Source organism: Podarcis cretensis (assembly GCF_951804945.1).
Source record: "Podarcis cretensis genome assembly, chromosome: 2".
Taxonomy (NCBI): domain Eukaryota; kingdom Metazoa; phylum Chordata; class Lepidosauria; order Squamata; family Lacertidae; genus Podarcis; species Podarcis cretensis.
This window is the reverse complement of record NC_137171.1, coordinates 126400167-126423908: the sequence shown is the minus strand read 5'-3', so window position 1 is coordinate 126423908 and position 23742 is coordinate 126400167. Positions and strand designations below refer to the sequence as shown.

At 50.5% G+C, this 23742-nt stretch overlaps 2 protein-coding genes across 2 annotated transcripts; one reads left to right on the top strand and one right to left on the bottom strand.

The window, feature by feature from the left end:
- Window positions 1-5260: 5260 nt before the first annotated feature.
- LOC307208980 (HLA class II histocompatibility antigen, DR alpha chain-like) lies at window positions 5261-9083 on the bottom strand. The gene is made up of 5 exons (XM_079964045.1): window positions 8868-9083; window positions 7432-7689; window positions 6354-6638; window positions 5871-6012; window positions 5261-5718 (listed from the first exon to the last, which is right to left on the bottom strand). Exons 1-5 carry the CDS (start codon window positions 8971-8973, stop codon window positions 5715-5717), a joined length of 795 nt encoding a protein of 264 aa, XP_079820171.1. The 5' UTR covers window positions 8974-9083; the 3' UTR covers window positions 5261-5714.
- Window positions 9084-9549: 466 nt separating this feature from the next.
- On the top strand, window positions 9550-18630 carry LOC307208932 (H-2 class II histocompatibility antigen, E-S beta chain-like). Its single transcript, XM_079963974.1, is given in 7 exon segments — window positions 9550-9923; window positions 9926-10091; window positions 12209-12478; window positions 14159-14440; window positions 14587-14697; window positions 16172-16195; window positions 16740-18630. Coding segments are annotated over 7 exon segments (942 nt in total). The 5' UTR covers window positions 9550-9848; the 3' UTR covers window positions 16754-18630.
- The last annotated feature ends 5112 nt before the right edge of the window (window positions 18631-23742 follow it).

Below are 23742 nucleotides of genomic sequence, written 5' to 3'. Positions count from 1 at the left end.
TTGGTCAAGGCCCATATGTATTTGTATGTGTTTAAACTTTGAATTGACTTTAAAGTCTGATTTTTAAATAGTAGACAAAATTGATATTACCAGTTGTGCTTCAAAACATCACAGCTTCACCTCTCACCTTTTAAAACTAAAGAGCAAAGCTAGGCTGAATTTTAACTCCATCACCACACCAGAATTAAGAATTACCCTGCAATGCTTGCGGACACATGTCCTTCCACACAGCCACAAATTGGGAGAGTTGAAAGGGACCCTAGGGTCATCTAGTCCAACCCTCCAAAATATAGGGTTCACAGCAAGATTTCACAGCAAGATTTGTACTACCAAAGAGACACACACATACTTATGTACACAGGCACTACTGGGGAAGAGAGCACACTCAATGCTCCTATCATGTACTAAGGAAGAGGAAAATAAAAGTATCCAGTTTTATACAGAACCCTCTAAAGGAAGAACAGTTTCCTAAGATAAGATAGGAAGAGAATCTGGGAGAGAATATTTTATAAGCATAGGGTTATTTCGGTTGATATAACCACTTAAATAAAGCAAGAGGTGGGGTAAACATTTGCACCCTTCATTCTCATTTTGTCTTATTTAGGACTGATAAGGTCCAGCATGGCTTCTTTAGATTTAAATTTTGAAGCAAGCTTGCAGTTTAAACTATGCGCGCTTAAGAAAGGCAGTCTGTCAGAGACAGAAGGAACAGACAACACACATAACAGACAACATGTAAACATACATATTCTCATATATGTATTAACACACAACACACATAACAGACAACATGTAAACATATATACTCTCATCCTTTAGTTGGTTATTGCAAGGAGTTGGGCTGCTTCCTTTAGCTTCATTAAGTGAAATTAGTAGGAAGGTCCCACATGGTTTTAAGAGCCTCCTTGCCTCTTCAAACACCACCAGTTAACCAAACTGGCAGGGCTCACAATGCTTAGTTGACTGGGTACCCTTTTATATAAGCATGCGTTGTTGTTGCTTTTGTTGTTGTTTTCTTTTGGGGGGGGATAGAGAAGGGAGAAGGAGAGGGGTTGATTAGGATTTGGGTAACTTGTACAGGGGGCTATAGTAAAGAGGGGTCTTTCGTCGCTTGGCGACTTCCTTAGTGGGTTTTTAAAGAGCTCTAGCTATCCGGTTCCTTATATTTCCTTCCTATTTCCTTAGTCAATAACCTGGGGTCCTTTTCCACTCTGCCGATCCTGCCCAATTCCTCATGGGCTATCCCTCCTGGCAACCTCCTACCTATCGCCACAAACTCAGGAAAAGGGGCCCTACTGAACGCCCGCGCCGTGCGGTGCCAGATCGGGTGATCCCTGGATAGAGTTTTGAACCGAAAATCCCCCTTGCTTTTGGAAGCGGGTTCACGCACGCTACACGTGTTACGTGGCACTGACCAGTGAGGCTGGGATTGATACAGAAAGCCAGACCCCTTCCTGCCCCCTCCGTAAGGGCGCTGGGGAAGTTCGGAAGAAGAATTCCAGACCCTTGCTTCAACTGAGAGAGTCCGTTGCGGGGAGTCGGCTATCTTTTCAAGCCGGGTCTCTCCGTCTTATTTTCGGACCCCCAATTGGTGCAGCTGGCTGGAGGTTTTGAGAGGAGAAAGAGATAGAGCTCAGAACCCCCCTTTTGGGTCGAGCAGCAGTCCACGGTCTCTCTCACCAATTGGACCAAGAGACAGGCGAGAAGGAGCGATAGAGAGGAGGGCAGAGAATTCAGTTGCCAGGAGATTTCCACCCCTTTCCCACCAGTGCACTGGATTTTTCCTTTTCCTTATACTCACGTGTCTTCTATGATGATCCCGGGATTGATGAATAAGCCGGCTGGATCCCTCTTTGCTCCCCGGCTGAACTCCTGGGGCTTTCGATTACCGCCCGGAAGATGGCCGGGGGTCCAAAGGATCTTCCCAGGCAAAATGGCCTGGTGCCGGCTGAAGATTTCGGGGCCCCCGGTCAGCAACACAGGAGAACCGCAAAGCCCCACGTTGGGGCGCCATCTGTTACGGCAAAATCTGGGTGCGAGGCTGCTCTGCCACCCAGCTCATCGGACTAAGTCCGTGGGTCCCTGCGGAGGAAAATGAGCTCAGCCGGAGACAGGAGCAAACAGCAGAAGATCCAAGTTTATTGCGCAACAGGTTCAAGGCAAGATTGAACAGTGAGAAAGGGGTGACATGAGTTTTTGAAACTCCCTCCATGTCCCAGAATACAGTGCAAAACACGTCATGAATACATTAAAGGGAGGTTGGGTTACACAGATTACATCATGAATATATTAAAGGGAGGTTTGGTTACACAGATTAACATATGGAGGAGGGAGGGGGAATATGCAGAGCTGGAGATATGCACAGATAAACACTTCCTGGGGATGAGAAAACAATGGTCCCAAATATGCATAGTCTGCTACCTGACATTGCCTGGAGGAAAGGCTGATCAGAGCGATTTGACAGGATTAGGGTCTTAACACCTTGCTTGAGGGATTATGCTGGACAGGGGTGTGTGATGGAGTCCTAGAGAAATTGAGCAAATATATTGTAGCGAAGAAGGTGAAGAAGACATGCCCCCCCCCTTCCGTATCAGTCCCCCATTCGGAGATAGATTTGCATTAAAGTTCTGTAAGAACTTGCAAATCTTTTCTCCGCACCCTAAATCTCGGTGAAGGTAGGGGTGCCGTGTGAGTGGGAATAGGCCCTAATGGAAAAGGAGGTGGGTTGAGCAGGGCAGCAAAGGAGGGAGCAACACTGACCAATACAATGTACATGCGTGTTATAGATATGCGCTAACTAATAACTTGGTATCTACCGTACCAGAGGTGTGGGTTTATGCAAACCTGAAAGGGACTTGCAAATCATGCCTCTTAAGGCCATTTGCAAGTATAGTAATGCAGATAGCTGGATATAGGATATCGCGTAAAAGGACACCTGTCGTATTTTGTTTAATAGTGGTCTATGCTTTACATTTAGCAGGAAGGTCCACTACTGACTGAAAAAAAAAATGCAGTTTGCTTTGTTCCCCGCCATTTTTGTGTTCTCAGGTGTCAAGGTAGCTCTTCTGTGGTCTCACAGTAGTGGCAATCCCTGGTGAATCCACTTAGGGCTTTCATATTAACCATGTTGCCTGGCACCCATCACAGCTGGCACAGGTTTGGACACGTCCTGAGGGAAATATCCTAGCCTTGGCCATTCCATGGGATTTTACAGAGCGATTTGACAGGATTAGGGTCTTAACACCTTGCTTGAGGGATTATGCTGGACAGGGGGGTGTGATGGAGTCCTAGAGAAATTGAGCAAATATATTGTAGCGAAGAAGGTGAAGAAGACATGCCCCCCCCTTCCGTATCAGCCTTTAAGCCCCAAAATAGAAATTACAGTGTTGGATTTCACATTTTACACGGGATGATTATTGACAGTGGGGAGAAGACAGCCTCTAGATCCCCCCCCCCCCGTAATTCTTTGAAGCGGGTCTTAAAGCCAGAGATGCTCCAACAAACTAATTACTTGTTTAAAAAGTTCCTGTTTCGAGGGAACCCGAATGTCACAAACTCCACTTCTGCCTTGAAGCACAAAACAGGGTTGGGGGAGGGGTAAAGCAGAGTTGCTGCTGCTGCTGCTGCTTGGGAGTGGGGGTGTCTACAGTGTTGTCCTTCTGGGGACTTTCCTGGAGGGGAGGCTTGATGGGGCCAATCACAGGTCCCGACGCTGCCTGGTCATCAGTTGCTGGGCAGGAAACGCATGGCTGTTGCCAAACCCCTTCGAGTGCAGCACTTGCTGGTCTCTGACTGTGTCCTGGGCAGCGAAAGGGGAGAAGGAGCCTTTGATAGGCAAGAAGGAGGAAGGAGGAGGAAGACAGCCTGCAAAGATCAGGCCACCCGCCCCCCACTTTCTCCCTAACTCTTTCCCTCTGGATCAGCCCTTCTCCAACTTCTGACTTTTGGGGATCAGCCCTCCTGCTGTGGAGGCCCCTGTTCACTTGCACCAGGCCAGACTTATCCCAGATCTGAGGAATGTTGCCATAGGGAAGGATCACTGCTCAGGGGCCCCTTCTTGCCCACTTGGGGTCTCTTGGCCATGCTAGACTCCGACTCTTACCCCCCTTACTGGTAGCATGTGTTCCTTCAGCTGCTTCCAGATGTGGAGAGTCAGCCCTGCAGCCTTGAGGGGCCTCCTGCTCCTTCTGCCGACTGGGGCCCTGGCCTTCTGCCCCCAAGTCTTGTCCTGACAGCACTCCTGCCCTGCCCCTCTGCCAAACTCTGCCTTCTGTCTCTCTGCATTAATTGACTCCCCGCAAATTTGGATCCCACCACCTGAGATCCAGAAGAAAGTATGAGATTGCACAGCAAGCTGGGCCTTGTCTGTTGGCCTCTGAGATGTTCCTGCTCAAGTCTTGGCCCCAGGAAGGACGCCTCTCCCAAACCCCACTCGGTGGTGTCATTTACCTTCTGGAGACTCTTGCAAGGGGGGGGGGGAGTGGAGAGAAAGAGCTGAAGAACTCATCCAACTTGTATTAATTTATCCTAATGAGGCACACAAAACTAGGGGCAAGATATGGAGAGGAAGGAAAACACCAGATAAACCAGCAAAGAGTGAATCCTTCTCTGAGGGTTTTAAGGCATGTTCCAGGCAACACAGTCAACCTATGATGGAGGTCTGGCCAGGCTGACTGGGTCACATCCTGACCTTGCATGTCCTGAAACACACACCTCTCTAGTGTGGTGTTGCCCCTGGAAGAAGACCTTCATTCATCCATCCTTAATTTGGAGGGGGTCTCTGCACATTTTCTACCTCTCCCCCCGATAAATCACTCCCGCCTCAGGAAGAGCAGGTGCTTTGATCTGGTGAGGCATTTTAGGACAAGGGGGATGGGCGGTTCTGTTCCTCTCATCTGTTCTCCCAGAGTGGGGATCCACGGGTCCTGTGGGATAATGGTTTGGGGCATCACACAACCCACAGCAGGCCTTGAAGACCAGAAGAGTCCTCTTGCATCATCAGGCTGTTTAGGGTCCCCCTGCCCCAGCATCCTGTTCCCAGCAGGGGACAGACAGGCAGACCAGGGCAGAGGCAGGGAGGCACCAGCGCTGGCTCTCCTGATCTCTGATCATCTCCCAGAATCTGGGCCTAGAGACATGAGGAGTCAGTGTAGCCACTCTGGTTGCAGTGCTACCCATTTCTTCAATGGTTCACCTTTTCGTATTAAAATAATAAATATATCCAGAGCTTATAGGCAGAGAAAACAGCACTAGAAACAAATCAACAAACTGTAATATTTATTCATTGCTTTTGGAAATATGGGAGCATGTCTGAAAAACAGCAATTGGGCTGCACAGAAGCCATTGGGAAAGTTTTGCGGAAGAAGAAGGGATCTTTTCCTCTACACAGGCAGAACCTGCATAGAGGGAGCTGTAAATGTTGAACCATGGCAAGACTTATAATGTGAGTAAACCATATACTTTTCTTATTTACTTAAACAGTCTGAGAGCAATTTCTTTGCTAAAAGGGAAACAGAAAATGGAGAAAAGTAATGTACGTCTGCCTAAGCATCTTTGTTCTTGAAAGTTAAACATATTATCTGAAAAGCTTGTAAGGATAAGCTGCACACGGAGGAAGAAACTCCTTCCAGCTGATTTGTAGCAGAAGAGACTCTTGGCAAAGGAGCTGAGCTGAGAGGGTTTAAGGAAGAGGCTGTCAGGAATGGAATCCTCCATTATCTGAAAAGGAAGGAGAAGGGAGCTGGTGAGCTGGGAGTATGGAGGCCGAGCACCTTCTGGGCAGGATGAGGCCCACCCCACCGCTTTGCTGTGTATTTTGGCTTCCCTTGCATTTGCCTCTGAGCCCCTGAAGGGAAACGGGTTCGACTCACATGAAGCCCCTGCGATCGTTCATCCTCATGGCCTTGAAGAAAAGGATGGTGCCAGCGATGATGCCCAGGATGCCAAAGGCCAAGCCCAGGGCACACAGCACGTTCTCCATCGTCTCCGGGATGGGAGAGGGCGCCTTGGAAACTGGGATGGAGAGAGAGAAGATGAGGTAAGGAGGGACTCTGTTTCGCTGTGTGTGTTCATCAAAAGAAAAAACCCAGGAGTCCTGACACACCCGCCCCACAGCCCTTAATGCACACTTTTAAGTTAAACTGAGAGAAACTAACTCAAGGAACCCCCAAAAGGCAGCTGAGCACCTTATTGTCTCCTATGGCTAGAAGGAGCAGGATAAATTATGCAAAACTGCAAGTGTACTTCACTTGCATAAATTACTCTGATCTCCGGAACTTGTTTCTTATAAGCCATGAATCTGGGTTTCTGAGTTCATGTCCCAGAGAAAAGGCCCAATCCTGCCCAGTGCTTACCCCAGATCTTCTCCATCTTTCCCTCTGGGATGCCCCAGTGTTCCACCTGGCAGACGTAGATGTCTCCCTGCTGAGGAACGAAGGGGAGGTAGGAGAACTTGCGGAAAGTGTTGTCCACGCTGGGGTAGAAGTCTGTCTCCTCCACGCCCTCGGAGACCACCTCGTTGTTCTTCAGCCAGGTGACGTTCAGCACTGGGGGGGAGAACCTGTCCACAAAGCAGATGAGGACATTGGGGTCCCCCAGTTCCACGGCATTTTCTGGGTACACAGTGGCCGAAGGAGCAACTGAGGAAGGAGAGGGAGAAAGAAATGGGATTAAAACCCGTTTTAAGCAGTCTAGAAATGGAAAGCATAGCAATTAGCTGTTAGGCTGATCTCCCTCTTTGTGTCTTTGTGTCTTTGTTCCCCCCAGTTTATCAAAGAATCAGGCTACAGGCTGAAAAGTTAGTTTATAACATATATTTGCTCACAGTCAAGCATTCATCCTCAGCACCAACAGCATTAAAACAACACAGAGAAAATATTTGCATTTACAGCAAAAAACAACTTCAGGCATGCGCCTGAAATTGGAGCAGGTGGACGCCTGTCTGCTTCCATCATTGGTCAAAAAGAGAGAGAGAAGAAAATACTACTTTCTCCTTCCTCCCTGAGCAGGGAGAAATAACATCACCCAAATTCCTCTCTACCAGTTACATTTCTATGGTCTCAGTCCCTCTGTCACCAGTGCAACTCTTTGGACTTGAATCCTTCACATACTAACTAGCAAGAATATGCATTGTTAGATATGACTGCAAAATCTCCCACTCCATGTGCCCTACATTAGCTGCTCTGGGTATTTTTGCACCGGGTGTTCAGGTTTGGGAATGCCTCTGAGCTTGTACAGAGTGCAATGCTGCCCCTCCCATCAGGTTTCCCTTCCCTTTTAGCCTGTCTCAGTCAGCCAAGGACTGGCTCCCTGGAGCAGAGTTCCCTCTGGGGAGGCAGAAAGGGGTCCTGAAGGGTCTTCTGGGTCAGAAGCCAAGAGACCACCCCCTGCCTGCCCCCCAGCTCTCTCCCCTGCCCCCCTCGCGTGTCCTACCGTTCAGGGCACGGGTGCGGTTGCTTCGCTTCATGAGCACCTCCATGTTGTTCTTCATGACGGCGATGTTGGCCAGGGCGCCCTGCACCTCGAAGCTGGTGAAGCGCTGGAAGTCCGGCAGCCTCCAGACGTTCTGCTTCTTCTCCCAGTCCACGTGCAGGATCTCCTCGTTGTCAAACTCCAGCAGGAACTCCCCGGACTTCTTCTCCGAAGGGAAGCTCTCCTGGAAGAAGTCCAGCTCCACCAGGGTGTCCTCCACTGCAGGGTGGGAGAGAGAGAGAGGGAGGCTTTAGGACCCCGCAGCAGGATGAGGGAGAACCTACCCCATTGCTAGGAATGGGGCCACCACCAGGAAGGCTCTGTAAGAAGACCGGGGGGGGGGCTTCATCTGCTCCCAAACACACAAATATGTCAGTTTTAAAATCCCCTCATTTCCAAGCCCCAAAAGGTGGTCCTGGGTGCACTTGAATGTGGGCGACTGGAGTTGGAATAACCATTTAAGAGAATAATCCATGTCTCCATGTGCCTAGATCTCCACTTTGTTCCCAAAGTGAAACCAGTAATAATTACATTTCCTCTTTCAACCGTGGATTATCCACAGTCACCCCTTGAGTTGCCTCATGCCTCGAATTCAAACTTTGGTCCTGCTTTTAATAGAGATAAATCTGCTGGACACACAGACGGAGCCATTGGCCATGCGCCTCTTTCCTTTCCTAAAGCGACTTCCTTGTGGAGTTCACTCACTCACTCAGACTAAATCGCGTCTTCTGGGGAGTGAAGTCCCTTTGCGTCCGGCTGGGTTCCTTGCTATGAAGGGGCAGCCGAAGAGAGCAGGTTTTGCTCCGAGTTTTTTTAGAGTCCGCCAGAGTTTCTGGCCCCTTTTGTGCCAGGAGAGAGACCACTCTGTCTTCGGGGGCTATGGGGTGGGGTGGGGGGCTGAATTCTTTTGGGGGCGACCACTGGGGGCTTCCGGACCAGGCAGGTCTCTGTGGCAGCCGAGCCCACAGAGAGGAATAATAATTCTTGTTTTATTTCCCTTTTCCTCCTTGTAACAGGAAAGGCACAGATTCCGATCTTTTAAGGTAGGTGGGGGGGATGCTGTTTTCGCCCCGTTTTCCCCTTCCTTTTTTTAAAACAAAACCTAGACCACCTTATTTGAGCGACCAAATCCTCCTAGCCCGTGATCCCCCCATTCCACGCACCTCCCAGCACTCTTTCGTGGGGGGGGGGTCCACTTTCCTCCCTCCCCCCATCCCTCCGTCTTCCCGGGTGCAGCTTCTGCACCTGTCGGGGGAGGGGGGCTTCTCCTCCCTGTAGCCCAAGAGACCCACAAGCAACGCCCAGGGGCGCAATCTTTCTCCCCAATTCCTCCCTAATCCCCCTCCCGGGACCCCTCCCGGGACCCCTCCCCCTCCCTCCCTCCTGCGCCCCCCGACCTTTCAGGGCTCCGGCCCCCCTTGGCGGGGCCAGGAGGAGGGTCGCCCAGAGGCAGCAAAGGGCTCTTCTTCCTCCTCCTCCTCTTCCTCCTCCTCGGGGCTCCATCTCTGCAGCTCTTCCTGGGCCGAGGCGGGCGGGGGGCGACTCAAGCCCAAGTGTCCCTTGCCCCTTCCTCCTGGATGCTCGCCCTCCAAGTGGCTGTGGGGCGGAGGGGGGCGGCCAGGGGGCGGCTTTGGCGGAGCAGAAAAGTCCCTGCCAGCTCGGCCAATGAGAAAGCGCCCTGGCGATGACCAGCCTGTATCCAGGTAAACCAGCCCCAGGCAGGAGCCTCAGCCGGAGACGGAGCGAAAACAGCAGCAGGAAAAGGGCAGCGAATATTTGGGGTGGGGCCGCTTGATCTCCCCAAGAGGGGCTGCGGGGTCTCCACCAGGGAAGGGGCTGCGGGGGCTCCTCTCTGTCTCCCCCCGGGGTGTTTCTTCATGGGGCTCCTCAGACACCAGGGATGTTTCTTGCAAAGGGGAGCTGGGGGCTGGAGGGGGCTTTTATTGGGGGGAGGGGTCTCCTTACTGGGGGGCTGCCAGGGATGCAGGCTGGGGGGCGAAGGGGGGAGCAGCCCCCCTCCCTCAGCAGAGAGTTATTCCCCCCTTGAAACTTCCTTCCTCTTTCCGGATGCAAGAAGGAACGAAGGTTTAGCGGCTTAAACGCAGCAGAAGAAAAGCGCATCTCTCTGTTTTGAAGCCTGAGGCTGAAATTTCCCTTTTTGCTGCCAGAGGAAAGTTTTGGATGGAACTGACCGATTCATGTTAAGCTTTATAACCCCCCCCCCCAAGGTTTTCTGGGGAAGATCTTGATTCACCCGCGACGCAACAACAATGGAGACATCAGAAGCAGCTGAGAAGGCAAAGAGGAACTTGCAGGTCGAGCGAGAGCAGAGAGAGCCCTGATAATGCTCTTTCCAGGAGTTCCCTGCCTGGCGACCGATGACGCTGCCTCGGCTCGGAGGCGGATTGGACGCTCGCGGGGCGGAGATGTGGAGTGGGCGGGGCTTGGGCACTAGTTTCCCCCGGGGCTGAGCGGAGAAAGTCCCATTGGGGAGTCTTTGGGGGGCGAAGAAGAGAGAAGGATGGGGGGCTCCGGCGCTGCGCCTTTGGCCTTGGGGGGGCTCCTGCTGGGCATGCTGGTGGTCTCCGCTTCGGAGGGGCTGGGCGTGGAGGCGCCTCCAGGTGAGCCAAGAGTCTGCAATGGGGGGAGAAGGAAGAGGAAACTCCGCTTAGCGGGACCCCCATCGGTGGGGCTCCTTTGAACATCACTCCTGGATGGTCTTCCATGTTAAGGGGTGATATGATAGCCATGTTCAAATATATAAAAGGATGTCACATAGAGGAGGGAGAAAGGTTGTTTTCTGCTGCTCCAGAGAAGTGGACACGGAGCAATGGTTCCAAACTACAAGAAAGAAGATTCCACCTAAACATTAGGAAGAACTTCCTGACAGTAAGAGCTGTTTGACAGTGGAATTTGCTGCCAAGGAGTGTGGTGGAGTCTCCTTGTTTGGAGGTCTTTAAGCAGAGCCTTGACAACCATATGTCAGGAGTGCTCTGATGGTGTTTCCTGCTTGGCAGGGGGTTGGACTCGATGGCCCTTGTGGTCCCTTCCAACTCTAGGATTCTATGATCTTAGCAGGGAGTCCGTAAGTGACTGTGGAGGCCAATTCTGGATCCCCATGTCCTTCCTCGGTGGGGACATTGGTTTCCAGGTGGGAGTTGATCCCTTGCGTCCTGAGTTCGAGTGTCTTCAAAGCCCATGACGCCTTTGGTAAAGGCTGTTCTCCAATTGGAGCGCTCACAGGCCAGTTTTTCGCAGTTATCAGTGTTTATACTACATTTTGTTAGATTTGCCTTGAGAGAGAGTCTTTAAACCTCTTTTGCTGACCACCGGCATTAAGCTTTCCGCTTTTAAGTTAGGACTGGAGTAGTTAATCAGGCATTGGAACAACAGCAAAGTTGATGTTGAAGAATCCTTGCTTCCCCATGGGGGATCTTTGCTTCTTCCAGGACACGGGGGGGGGGCAAAGGGGCAGGAGGGAAGGGGAAACACTCCCCCCACTGACAAAGAGCAGCTCAGGCTTCTGGAATTGGGAAGGCGAGAGCATTCATTTATTGCAATTAATTATATCCCACCTTCCAGGATTAAAATCCTACCCCAGCAACTTACAAATAGCATTCAACTGAATTTTAATAAAACCACAATATTAACATATTAAATAGTCTTCCTGCAGGACAACTAATGGCAGGCAGCCCTAGGGGACTTTTTTTACAGGGTGGGGCAGGGAGCGCAGCTCAATCTGGCCCTGAGCGCTTCTTCACCTGTCTCTCAAAATCATCCTCATCATTCTTAGTCTACTTATCTCCCATCATTTCCTAGTACCTCGGGTTAAGAACTTTGCTTCAGGATGAGAACAGAAATCGTGATGTGGTGGCGTAGTGGCAGCAGGAGGCCGCATTAGCTAAAGTGGTGCTTCAGGTTAAGAACACTTTCAGGTTAAGTACGGACCTCCAGAAGGAATTAAGTACTTAATCTGAGGTACCACTGTGTTAACTCTATAAAGGACTCCACATAATGCATAAATATCCCTTTCTTCTGCTTCTAACACAGGCATGGGCGTAGCCAGGACTTTTGTTAGGAGGGGGAACCTCAGTTTGCTATGTATTTTTATTGATGTTTATTGATTGTGTGTGGGGGGGGACTGGCTCCTCCCTGCCTACGCCCATGACAACGGCAGCAAAACTGGGGCAAAGGGGACCCTGAGCTCCCCCCCCCCTCGTGGAAGGTTCCCTCTCCCTATCTCCAGCCCCCCTGCCTTGGGGTCCTCTGGGTGCTCCTGCGTAGAGAGGTGTCGCTTCCTCCCATCTGGCAGGGAAAGCGAAAGTGAAACCCGGTCTCCGGCAGCGGGGGGTCTCGTGGGGGGGGAGTTGTAGTGAAGTCCCATTCAGAGCAGAAAAGCGTCTCCCCCCCCTGCTCAGGGTCTCCCCCTTTTCCTGGTTTCTCTCCCACTCCCAAGATTTCCTCTCCTAGGTTGTGGCCCCCTCTCCACAAAACGGCCTTTCGCTGCCGCTCTCTCCCTTTCCTTTGGGAGGGGGTGCAAGGGGGCGGGGTCTCCCCGCCATGGGATCACGTGACACGAGAGAGAGAGAGAGAGAGAGAGAGAGAGAGAGGGAACATCCCTCTCCTGCCAGGCAGGGGCAACTATCGGCTCTGGTGGGATCTGCGCCCTTAAGGCAACCGGGAACCGGAAGTCTCTGTCCGTCCCCAATTTCTTTCTCCCCCCTCCCCCCCCCCGCAGAGCATTTCCTGTACCAGTCGAAGGGCGAGTGCCACTTCATCAACGGGACGCAGCGGATCCGCCTCCTACATAGATACTTCTTCGGCCGGCAGGAGCTCTCCTACTTCGACAGCGACCGAGGGAAGTTCGTGGCTGTGGCTGAACTGGGGGAGCCCGACGTCAAGGCATGGAACCAGGACAAGGACCGCCTGCGGAGGAAGAAGGCCGAAGTGGATCGCTTCTGCCGGCAGAACTACGGGATCTACGAGCCATTCTCCCAGTCCCGGCAAGGTGAGTCCAGAATCGGGGGTGGGGGGTCATGGGAAACGGGGGTTGGGGGTGGACCCGGGACTTTCCCCCCTCGGCGCCCCTGTCGCTGCTGCCCCCCCGGGCCCCCTCCCCTCCCGCTTTCCAGAGAGATAAAGGGGCCTTTCCTGACGCCCCACTCCAGAGGCAGAGTTTCTGTGTATCCCTGGAAGCATCATAACCCATTTCGTGTATTGCAACGTGGAGGGTATCTTTCTTACTTTAGTTATTTATTATTAATTACATTTGCATCCCGCCCTATACCTGTAGGTATTGCAAAACAAAATTGCAGCATTTACAATAATACTAATACTAACAATAATAATAAAAATAAAAACAACAACAAACAACAATAACAACAACAAGATTAGAAGTAATGATTTATTATTATTATTATTTATACCCCATCCATCTGGCTGGGTTTCCCCAGGAACTCTGGGTGTCTCCCAACAGAATTAAAAGCACAATAGAACATTAAACATTAAAAACTTCCCTAAACTTCATGTACTGCCTGTGCATTCCCACAGTTTCCCCAGAGGAGCTTGAGATGGTGTTCTGTCCATGGTTCTCCCCTCCTCATTCCACCCCCACAACGACCCTGTGAGGGAGGCCAGGCTGAGGGGAGGGGCTGGTCAGGGACACCCAGGAGACTCAGGGCCCAGGGGGGATTTGAATCCAGGACACAGTCCAACGCTGGACTACGTTAGAGTGGGGGGCTGCAGGGGGGAATAGGCAGCCTTTCATGGGGAGGAGAGAGAGCGCATTTCAAGCAGAAAAAACAGAGCAAATAACATTCATTGGCTTTCAAGAAGCTCTGTGAAATTACTGTTAGAAATATTGTTTAAAAATATGATGTGATTAAGAGTATTTGAGTGCAATATAATACTGGGAAATGTGAGACGAGGATAAAAAATAAACGGAAAATTATCAGACAAGCTGAGGAAAGTTCTGGAAAAAGGGTTTAAGTTAAAAATGGATGTATAATTTTGTAAAAATGTTTTTTTTAATGGAAAATCTAATAAAAATATTTATTTTTTAAAAAAGAAACAGAAAACACAAACATTTTTAAATTACAAAATGATGTTGTTTGGACCTCACTCATTTATTAATTGTGACACATTAGCATGTCATTTCCTGCACACCTGACATGGAAATGACATGGACATTGTGCGCCATATGTCCAGGTTTTCCTGGGAATTCGGGCGTTTAAATTGGGGGGGGGGGTTAGAAATTGACCCCACAATCTCAAAACTACATAACTTCAGGATTAAATAATAATTATTATAAACATGTTCCATTTCCTTCCCACCCACTCATTAATATTTTCAGCTACCAGGCTCCCCTCCAGCACTCAGTTCCAAAAACAGACACGCGGAAAGGGAATGGGAGATACTTTTCTAGGTTTTCCGGCTTCCCCTTGCAGATTAGCATCACTCTGGTGCTCAGCAGATGCTTTTAGACTCTAGAGTCACAGGGGGGCTGAGGGCAGAGAAAGGCCCCCCCTGCAAGCTGGGAGCCTCAGTTGCGCCCCCTAGAGGCTTCACCCTGGCTAGCCCCCCTCCCCTGTTAACTGTGGTCTCTCCTCCCTCCCTTGAAGCCTCCAGGTCCCTCCCTGCCTAAATCTCTGACCTTCCTCCCACATCTCCCTTGCCTCCCCCCCCACAGTCCAGCCCAAGGTGAAGATCACCCCCACAGACAACGTTGAATCTTCACCACACAACACTCTGCTGATTTGCACCGTCAACCCCTTCTTCCCTGCGGGGATCGAGATCAAGTGGTTCAGGAACGGGAAGGAGGAGCCCAAAGTGTGGACCACGGACCTCATCCGGAACGGGGACTGGACCTTCCATATTGAGGTGATGCTGGAGACAAAGCCAGAACGTGGAGACGTCTACACCTGCCAGGTGGAGCACGCCAGCTTCGAAGGCCCCGTCACGGTGAAATGGGGTAGGACGCCTTGCCAGCCCTGACCCATGTACTGCTCAAGGAAGTGGGGGGGCATTCCTGGGGGGGGGGGCTAAATGTGTTTCTCCCCCCTCAGGGGGCTGATCCCAGGCCTGCCTTTCCTCACTCATGGCTTTTTCTTTCTTCAGAGCCACAGTCGGAGTCTGCCAGGAGCAAGATGTGGACAGGAATTGTGGGGATTGTGCTGGGGCTGGTCTTTGGGGCCACTGGACTCGCCCTTTACCTGAAGAACAAGAAAGGTGAGGGTGGGGTGCCAGGGGGAGAGGGAGGGTTGGATGTGGGGCTGGATGGGGCTCCAAGCCCCCCTCCTCTTCTTAGGCAGAGGCTCTGGAGAGGGTTCTGTTCCTTCTCCACTCCTAGGAGGTCCCTCTTGGTGTCTCAAATGGAGCCTCAGCTCTTCTGGAGATGGTAAAGGTAAAGGTACCCCTGCCCGTATGGGCCAGTCTTGCCAGACTCTAGGGTTGTGCGCTCATCTCACTCTAGAGGCCGGGAGCCAGCGCTGTCCGCAGACACTTCCGGGTCACATGGCCAGCATGACAAGCTGCATCTGGCGAGCCAGCGCAGCACACGGAACGCCGTTTACCTTCCCGCTAGTAAGCGGTCCCTATTTATCTACTTGCACCCGGGGGTGCTTTCGAACTTCTGGAGATGGTCTGAGGCTTAAATCTGTAGATTAAGACCTAAACCTCCCATTCAACATATGAGGGAGAAATTCAAAAGCATCTCTGGCTCTGAAGCCTTTTAGCAGAGTAAGGACACAGATGTTTTGCAGCTTCCTGGTCCCAGAACTAGTAATTAGGAATTAAATTTGGTGTTGGTTGACCTCCCCCTCTTCATCCCACATTGCAGAGAATGAACCATACATCTACACATAAATGGAAAGAAATGTTTACTTACATTTTATTGCAGGCAGCATACACAGCATAAAATAGTATGCCAACTAATACTGCTAAGTTGCATTAAAATAAAAATTGGTAGTCTTAGTTAAGATGGTAGAGAGTTGAGCTTTGGAGAGGAAGTATTAATGAATATGTTCCTATTGTTCTCTTCCTGCCCTGTGCAAACAAGAGGATATGACCTGACAGAATGCGGTCTAGGATTTATACAGGAGATTCTGTGTGCCTTAACCCTTGCTTATCTAGCAAATAGGAAATTTTATTTTATGAATAGAGTATCATTTTATCACATAAACGGCTCCAGGACTAAAATTACCTGCAGGATCTCTTAAGAGTCCGACTTCCGGGTCCCAGCAGTAAGTCAAAGGCTCTCTCTCCCTGCTGAGCGAAGGGCCTTTGAGACACTTACAGTCAGGAGGCAGAATTCATCTCCCTTGGGTCTTTTTGCTGTTTGTGTCTCTGAAATAAATCCCAGAATCAAAACTGGCCAATTCAGAGCCCCAAAGGAGGCAGCCTAAGGAATATGGGAGGGTTTGTGGGGTGGGGGCATTGGGTAATGGGGAAGAGATTAGTTGGCAAGATGTTTTCCAGGGTCTTTTCTGTATTGGGAAGAAAATACTTATTTCCTACAAAGACTCTTCTTTCACCCCTCATACTCCTCATACTCCTTAGGACAGAATGGGGGGGGGGGAATTCCTAGCTGTGCCTGGAGTGTGTCATCTTGATCTTGGGGGGGGGGGGGCATGTTCCCAGAGAAGCTATTTCAGGGGACATCTGGGGCTGACTGAATCTTTCTATTCTTTTTTTTCTCTCCCAGGGCAAGCTGTTCCTCAGCCTGCAGGTAACTTTCCTCTCTGCTCTTCCATCCTCCTCCTCCTCCCCCAACCCCCTTCTCCTGGCTGCTTGCTGTGCCCCCACCATGGCTTCCTTTTAGAACAGAGGGGAAGGGCTTCCTATGGATAAATCCATCCCCTGATGCACACACTCCAATATCAGGTCCTGGAAGGGTGTCTCCAAGGGAATGTCCCACCTGGGAGACAGTCAAGGAAAGTGAGGAGACCAGGGCTGGCGTTTGGCCCTTGGGGCCACATTTGGTCCAGGGTCCGTGGTTCCCCATTTCTGATCTAGACAGATCTCCTTCGTCTCTTCTGAAGCTCCACTTCTCCACTGCCAAAGCCAGCCAAGTCTCCCTCCCTCTGCCTCCTTCCCTCCTCAGAGCCCCCCCTGCCAGGCCCATAACTGGCGGAGATGGGAATTGTAGTTCACAATATCTGATGGCCGCTCCATGGAGTGTCCCCCCCAATCTTGCCAGGGATTCTTCTGCCCCTTTCTTCCCATTCCTCACCCCACAGTGATGGGCTTGTCTCTCTCTTCTCTGCCTGCAGGACTCATCAGTTAGATCCTGGGATGCGGAGAAGCTCTGTTCTTCCTGCCTGTTGCCCTCTGTCCATGCTCAGAGGGTGGAAACCTCCTTGGAAGGTGGATGGAAGGAGTCACAGATCAAGAACGACAGTGTCCACCCCTCCCCCACCTCCGTTGCTTGCTTGTCATTTGGGGAAAGTTTCCTTTTCTGTTTCTCTTTCCGGTCAGTGATTGCAAGTTATGGCAACCTGATTCCTTCTATGCACCTCTCTCCTAGAGAATTTGTGCCTTGAATCTCCCTGGAGGAGCCTGAGCTGTCCCTGAAAACAACCATGAATCTGGTCAGAGTGCCAGGACTGGTCCTTCAAGCCCAGATGGGGAGCCTCACAACTGAATTGGGGAGGTTTCCCATGTGGTCTCCCAAACCTCTCCATGTGGCCCCTGGGACTCTCCCCAGCTTTGTGTTGCCCCTTCCTTTAGACTCTTTGCCTGGCTGGGATTTGTCCTTCTACTCCAATCATGTTTCTTGCTTGCTTTGACGGAGGATGGAGAGGGGAGGGTGAGCTTGTGCAGAGACTAGTTTCCTCTGAAAACTTCACACTGGCATTTGATGCTCTGCTCCTGCCCACCAATGGCATGTGGCCCCCAGAAGGTTCCCCAGAAGAGAATGTGGCCCTTGGGCTGGAGAAGGTTCCCCACACCCACTTCCTTTGTTGCTCATCTTGCTGTGGACTAAGATGGCTCCCCCACCCCCGCAGCTGCCCCTTGTGTGACCTGGGAACACAGGGTCACTGGAAACTGCCTTGGACCGAGTCCATCCAGTTCAGCAGTGTCTGCACTAGGTCTGGTCCCATATGCCCACACTGACGGGTAGTGGCTCAACTGATGTTTCAGAGGGTGAGTCTTTCTAGCCCTTCTTGAACGTTCCGGGGACTGAACCTTCTACACTCCAAGCAGCTGCCCTTCCGTGTAGGATACTTAAAGTGCAGTCAAACCAGCAATGCATGCTTTCTGGAAAGGCACGTGATAGGATCTGGAGCTCACAGAATTTCCCCGTAGGTTTTCCTCCTCATAAACTTTGACTCACTTTCAGCAAGCCCCTTCTCGGAAGGACCTGCCTTCTGGAGAAAATAGAAGTCAAAGACCCGTTTCCCCTTGTTGCAAATTAGTCCCAACAACTTCCTCTTGATCAAAGTGGGCATTCCCAACTATTGATACACTCCACCCCAATCTTTGAGTGGTGTGAGGTTCCAGGGGTCCAGGAAATGAGGTGCAGTGAAAACTCTGGTGTCTTTAGGTTATATGGTTTATTGACACACACACACACATATATACATCCTGAGCCTATGATGGGCTCACAGCATCAAAACCCCAAGAGGTTCCTGGCCAAAGCAGCTTTGGACTCAGCCATGTTCCGAGACTCTCCTTCCAGCTGGCTGCAGACAGTCTGAAACCCCCCCCCCAATCAGGCCACAGCAACTGAAATCCTCAAAACTCTTGTCCCTGCTCACTAATTTGGACCCCAGGGTGGGGCTCCACCCACTTTCTTCATGTCTCATTCTTAGCAGCCATTATCAGTATTCCAGCTTTTGAATCCCTGCTAGATCTGGAGATCCAGAGACCTAGATTCAACCCATTACTGGTTCCAGGAATTCAGGGGTGTCGGCCCCCCAATATAACAATAAATTAAATGTGCACACCCCTATTATTCCTCCTCTTTCCCCCCTCCCTCTCAACATGAGTCCATTTCCAGGGACAGCCCATCTCCTCCTTTTGCCCTGACGCTTTTGTCTCCGCTGAGCTGGTGATTTCTTAATTGCTCTGTAAAGATTCAGCTATTTTGTGGTGATAACGATGTTAAGCCTTGGGATAATTTGCTCTGAGCTGCACCAATAAAGATTGTCCTCAACCTCCCTCTGTTGTCTTTGAACTGTTTCCTTCAATTAAAGGTCAATATTCACAGAGTGCTTCACTTGTCCATCCTGGAGGGGGAAAATCTGCCCATTTCCACACAACCTCACCTGTGAAAAGGTGTTTTTTGTTGGTTTCTGTGTGTTGCCACTGTGCAGTGCTCTTGGAGTCACAGGACTCTGTTTACATTCCAGAGATTCCAGGCTGTTTCTGCCCTGCCTTCAGGGCTCAAGAAGAACATCCTCACCCTCACCCTCACACACACCAAACCACCAACAGCCAGAGTTGCAACAAAGACTAACAGTTCATCCCCCGCCCCATAAGAAGAATTCATCTCCCATTTTTGTAGAGTGCTTTGCTCAGTTATTTGCATTGCACCATACTGATAAAGCTCTCAGGTATTCGATACATCACTGTCTGCCAGGGATGTGGCTGCACTGAACGCCTGGGAAGAGTCTGATTCTGGAGATGAAGAAATGCCAGTACAGAGGGAGCCAGAGTCTGGAGACAAGGGAATGCAACCACAGACAGAACAGGAATGGGTTAGTTCGCCCCCCCCCCCATCAAGAGTTCCCTGAGTTAGATAGAGCAGCAGACCTGGAAAGCTCACAGGCAGAGGGAGGGGAGGAGATAGATGACATTGAGGGGGGTTGCTATGCAACTAGGAGGGAGACAGCATTTAGAAGGATCTTCGTTTCATAACGGAGAGTGGGGAGTTCACCCACCTTCTCCCCCAACCAGAAGAGCTAAAAGGGTTAAAATGCAACAGAAGTACAAGAGAGGAAGGACTGGACTTTGGCACCCTTCGTCCTGCAGGGCAGAGACTCAGAGTGATCAACTTGTAGCCAAGAGTGGTAGGGGTCGAAGGCACGCTCTAGATGTGAATTGTAAATAAATGTATCATAAAACTGCAAGAGACTCGTCAGTTCTTATCAGGGCTTGCTTGCCTGCTTGAGATCGTTACACTGTCTATGTTTCTCAATACCATATTATTCCATGTATAGTCCCCTCACCCCACCATTCCTGTCTGAAAGGGAAAATCTTTTTTCCCCTACATAATGTTGCAAGGAGCACCTGTACAATCCAAATTCTGCTTCTTACTTACATGCTTCCCTGTTTCCAAAAAGAATTAATACAATTCAAATTTTGGATATGTGCTTCCTGTGCTTTTAATTCCCCTTTCAGCTCTGAATAGGTTATAGAATTTCGCAGCATCAAGGCAAACAGGTCAGGAAAAATGCAGCTTTGCCAACCTTGGAAGGTTCTGAGCTAGGCAGATGTTTCTAGGCCATTCCCATATAAATACACAACAAAGCAGTGAGTTTGGGGCCACTTTGAATGGCAGGAGGGCCATTCAAACAGGTGCCAGAAAGCAAAGTAGGCTTCCCTGGCATCAAATGACTTGTGTATCATGAGGATAATTCTTCACAGGGGTTGGGTTCTAGGTCTGCTGTTCTTCAACATTTTCTTTATATTTCAGAAAGACAAGCGACTTAAAATGGGAAGGGATTGCACAGCAACCAAACCAAAAAGGCTTTGCTAAAGTGGTAAAAGGTAAAGGACCCCTGGATAGTTAAGTCCAGTCAAAGGTGACTATGGGGTTGTGGCGCTCATCTCACCTTCAGGCTGAGGGAGCCAGTGTTTGTCCACTGACAGCTTCCAGGGTCATGTGGCCAGCAGGACTAAACTGCTTCTGGTGCAACAGAACACCATGATGGAAACCAGAGTGCATAGAAACGCCTTTTACCTTCCCGCCACTGCAGTACCTATACAGTGCTACCTCGTTCCGGAGGTCCGTTTTTAACCTGAAACTGTTCTTAACCTCAAGCACCACTTTAGCTAATGGGGCCTCCTGCTGCTGCCGTGCTGCTGGAGCACGATTTCTGATCTCATCCTGAAGCAAAGTTCTTAACCCAAGGTACTATTTCTGGGTTTGCGGAGTCTGTAACCTGAAGCGTATGTAACCTGAATCGTCTGTAACCCGAGGTACCACTGTATATCTACTTGCACTGGTGTGCTTTCGAACTGCTAGGTTGGCAGGAGCTGGGACAGAGCAACGGGAGCTCACTCCATTGTACGGATTCGAACTGCTGACCTTCCGATCGGGAAGTCCAAGACTAGAGGCTCAGGGGTTTAGACCACAGTGCCACCCGTGTCCCTTGCTAAAATGATATAATGGTATAAAGTGGTACAGTGAGACCCATAATGGGCATTAAGGAAGGAGGAGAGATAAGCAGCCCAAATCTCTGAGTTTGGGGTGGGGGAGCAGCAAATGCAAAATGTCAGGAGGTGAATCCAGGGAGCTTCTGGTGAGAAGACAGAATCTATTGCACCAAAAGGGCTAGCATCCCTCTGGATCTCAAACAGGTGGGATCTAAATGGGCAGGAGTAACTTAATACAACAAGACAGGAGAACCAAGGGGAACTTTCAGCAACGTATAATGGGGATGAGGAAGGGAGTGTTATTGGGGCAGGGCTTTGGGGCGGGATAGGGACACAAGTGGTGCTGTGGTCTAAACCACTGAGCCTAGGGCTTGCCAATCAGAAGGTCGGGGGTTCGAATCCCTGCGACGGGGTGAGCTCCCGTTGCTCGGTGCCAGCTCCTGCCAACCTAGCAGTTCGAAAGCATGCCAAAAAAGTGCAAGTAGATAAATAGGTACTGCTCCAGTGGGAAGGTAAACGGTGTTTCTGTGCGCTGCTCTGGTTTGCCAAAAGCAGCTTAGTCATGCTGGCCACATGACCCAGAAGCTGTCTGCGGACAAACGTCTGCTCCCTCAGCCTATAGAGCGAGATGAGCGCGCAACCCCAGAGTTGTATGCGACTGGACCTAATGGTCAGGGGTATCTTTACCTTGGGGCAGGGGAGCAGGGCTGGTTTGCCACATTTGGAAGTAAGCGAAATAACACCACATTCCCATTTGAAGGAGCAGGGACCGATAGGGGCATGAAGCCAGTGAGCGAGAAGGGGCCCTTGCGCCGTGATCCTTGGGAAGAGCATGGCAAAGTCTCCCCATCTGTGGAAAGGCTAGAAGGAGAACACCTGAAATTCGACAGAAGGTGCACAGCAGCAGAAAGGTTAATCCCCCAAAGTCAGAAGTTTGACAAGGACAGATCCAGAGAAGCAGAGTTGAGGGAAAGCTCTCTCTCTCTCTCTCTCTCTCTCTCTCTCTCTCTCTCTCTCTCTCTTTGTGTGTGTGTGTGTGTGTGTGTGTGTGTGTGAGAGAGAGAGAGAGAGAGAGAGAGAGAGAGAGAGAGAGACCTAATTTTTCCCAGCCTGCTTTGCACCCGCTGCCGTCATTTGCCCAGAGAAAGGCTTCTCCTCTCTCGCAGCAGCCTGGGCTGTTCAGTCAGGATGGTGACAAGTGTTGGGTTTTTGCAAAAGTGACACCTTCCCTACCTAGCAACTGATGACCAGGCAGCCTCGGAGCCTGTGATTGGCAGGGATCAAAGCTTAGCTGCAGGGAAAGTCCCCAGCCAAACAACTCAAGGCTCACCCAGGGCAGGTCTGGAAATCCCCAGCACGGGGTTCAGCATGAGCGGGGGTGGGGGGGGGGGAGGGCACAGAAAGCAAGCAAGGCGTAGCGAGCAGCAAGAGCAGCAACAAACTTCCTTTGCCACTGGCCCAACCGAGAGTTTTGGCTTCAGTAGGAAAAAACAAACTTCGCATGCACACACGCATTTTAGAATGTGCTGAACTGTATAACCGGAGTGGATTAATTTACCAGGACGCCATTATCCTTATTATCCCTTCTTTTTTCAGTAATTGAATCAGGTCCATCCACAAGCATTGGCGCCATTTCCAGGGGGTCCTGGGGTCCCACAAAATTCTTGCTGTGGGTGCCCAACTCCACCCCCCACTCCTGCTGCCCACACACTCACGGGAGCTGGCTGAGAGCTCGAACAAACAGAGCAGACCACAGCAGCTGCGTAAATGAAATTAGGCTTTCTGTTGCTTTCATATAATTAATTATAAGTTCACACAGTTTTGCAGTTGGGTCAGATGCCTTATTTATTTCTGTTGATACGGAAGGAGGGGGGGGACCTTTCCTCACCCCTCCTCCGTGTGACTACGGGGCCCGAGGCGATGACCTCGGTGGCACCCAGCTCTGCCGCGACTCCTGAACCCCCACACTGTTGCACAAGCACCACACTATACCCCCCCACTTTATAGATAATATCTTTTCCTTATATATCTTTCCTTCTATATACAGCCTCCGCTTGAGTCTTGTTTCCCCTATTTCTAATGAGTAGACCGTATCATACTGTTTCCCCATTGACCATAATGGCCGCGTTTTAGCCAATCAGGAACGTGCATTCCCCTGCAGGAGCTAGCTCAGGGAGCTCTTGCACGCCTCATTTAACCTCCTGACAAGGTGTTGACGGCCCCCCACTGCTACAACAATGGATCCGAAACTAGCGACCTCGTAAAACTGTCAAACTCCTGTTACATTGTATCCATTTGTTTCCGCTCTCAATTTACAATATACACTTGACCGGCAAGAAGCCGAAAACTTCGGAAAATCATATAAAATCAGCCAAAGCTTTGATCTTCTCCATTTTAATGTTATTCTACTCGATTCCCTCCGGACTCCATGGTGCTACCCTCGACGCCATAATCCTCGAACCGACAGGTCACGTACTCAGGGAAACCTAATCCTGTCGGATGGTCCAGCCAAGCCCTTCCTCCGGACAATACCAGATAATGGGCGATGCATGGCTATGCCATTGTCTTGCCATCACCTGTACTCAGGAAACGTTTATGCATATCTCTACCACTCCAGGCAATCCCTGCTCTGCCTACCTTATTATACTGCTGATCTCTGTTCTGCCTACCTTACTATACTGCTGATCCATACGATCTCTGCCCTGCCTACCTTATTGTACTGCTGATCTCTGCCCTGCCTACCTTATTCTACTGCTGATCTATGTAGCCCCCACCTTGATTTGTGTAAACCACCACCCAATTTCTTGTACTGCTGATCCGTGTAACCCCACCTTTTTATGATGTATATGTGACGTTTTCTGCACTGTATTCTGCGACCTGGAGGGAACCTTTAAAAGTTTATGTCGCCCCACTCTCGGGGTTCAATGCCATTTGTTGAACCTGTTGCGCAAT

Bases quoted from the DNA above. Each gene is read 5' to 3' on its own strand.
- LOC307208980 (XM_079964045.1), bottom strand. From the start codon at position 8,973: ATGGAGCCCCGAGGAGGAGGAAGAGGAGGAGGAGGAAGAAGAGCCCTT. The intron at 7,690-8,867 runs GTCGGGGGGCGC...CCCACCCTGCAG, and splicing joins GGGGGCCGGAGCCCTGAAAG to TGGAGGACACCCTGGTGGAG. The intron at 6,013-6,353 runs GTAAGCACTGGG...TCTCCATCCCAG, and splicing joins AAAGATGGAGAAGATCTGGG to TTTCCAAGGCGCCCTCTCCC.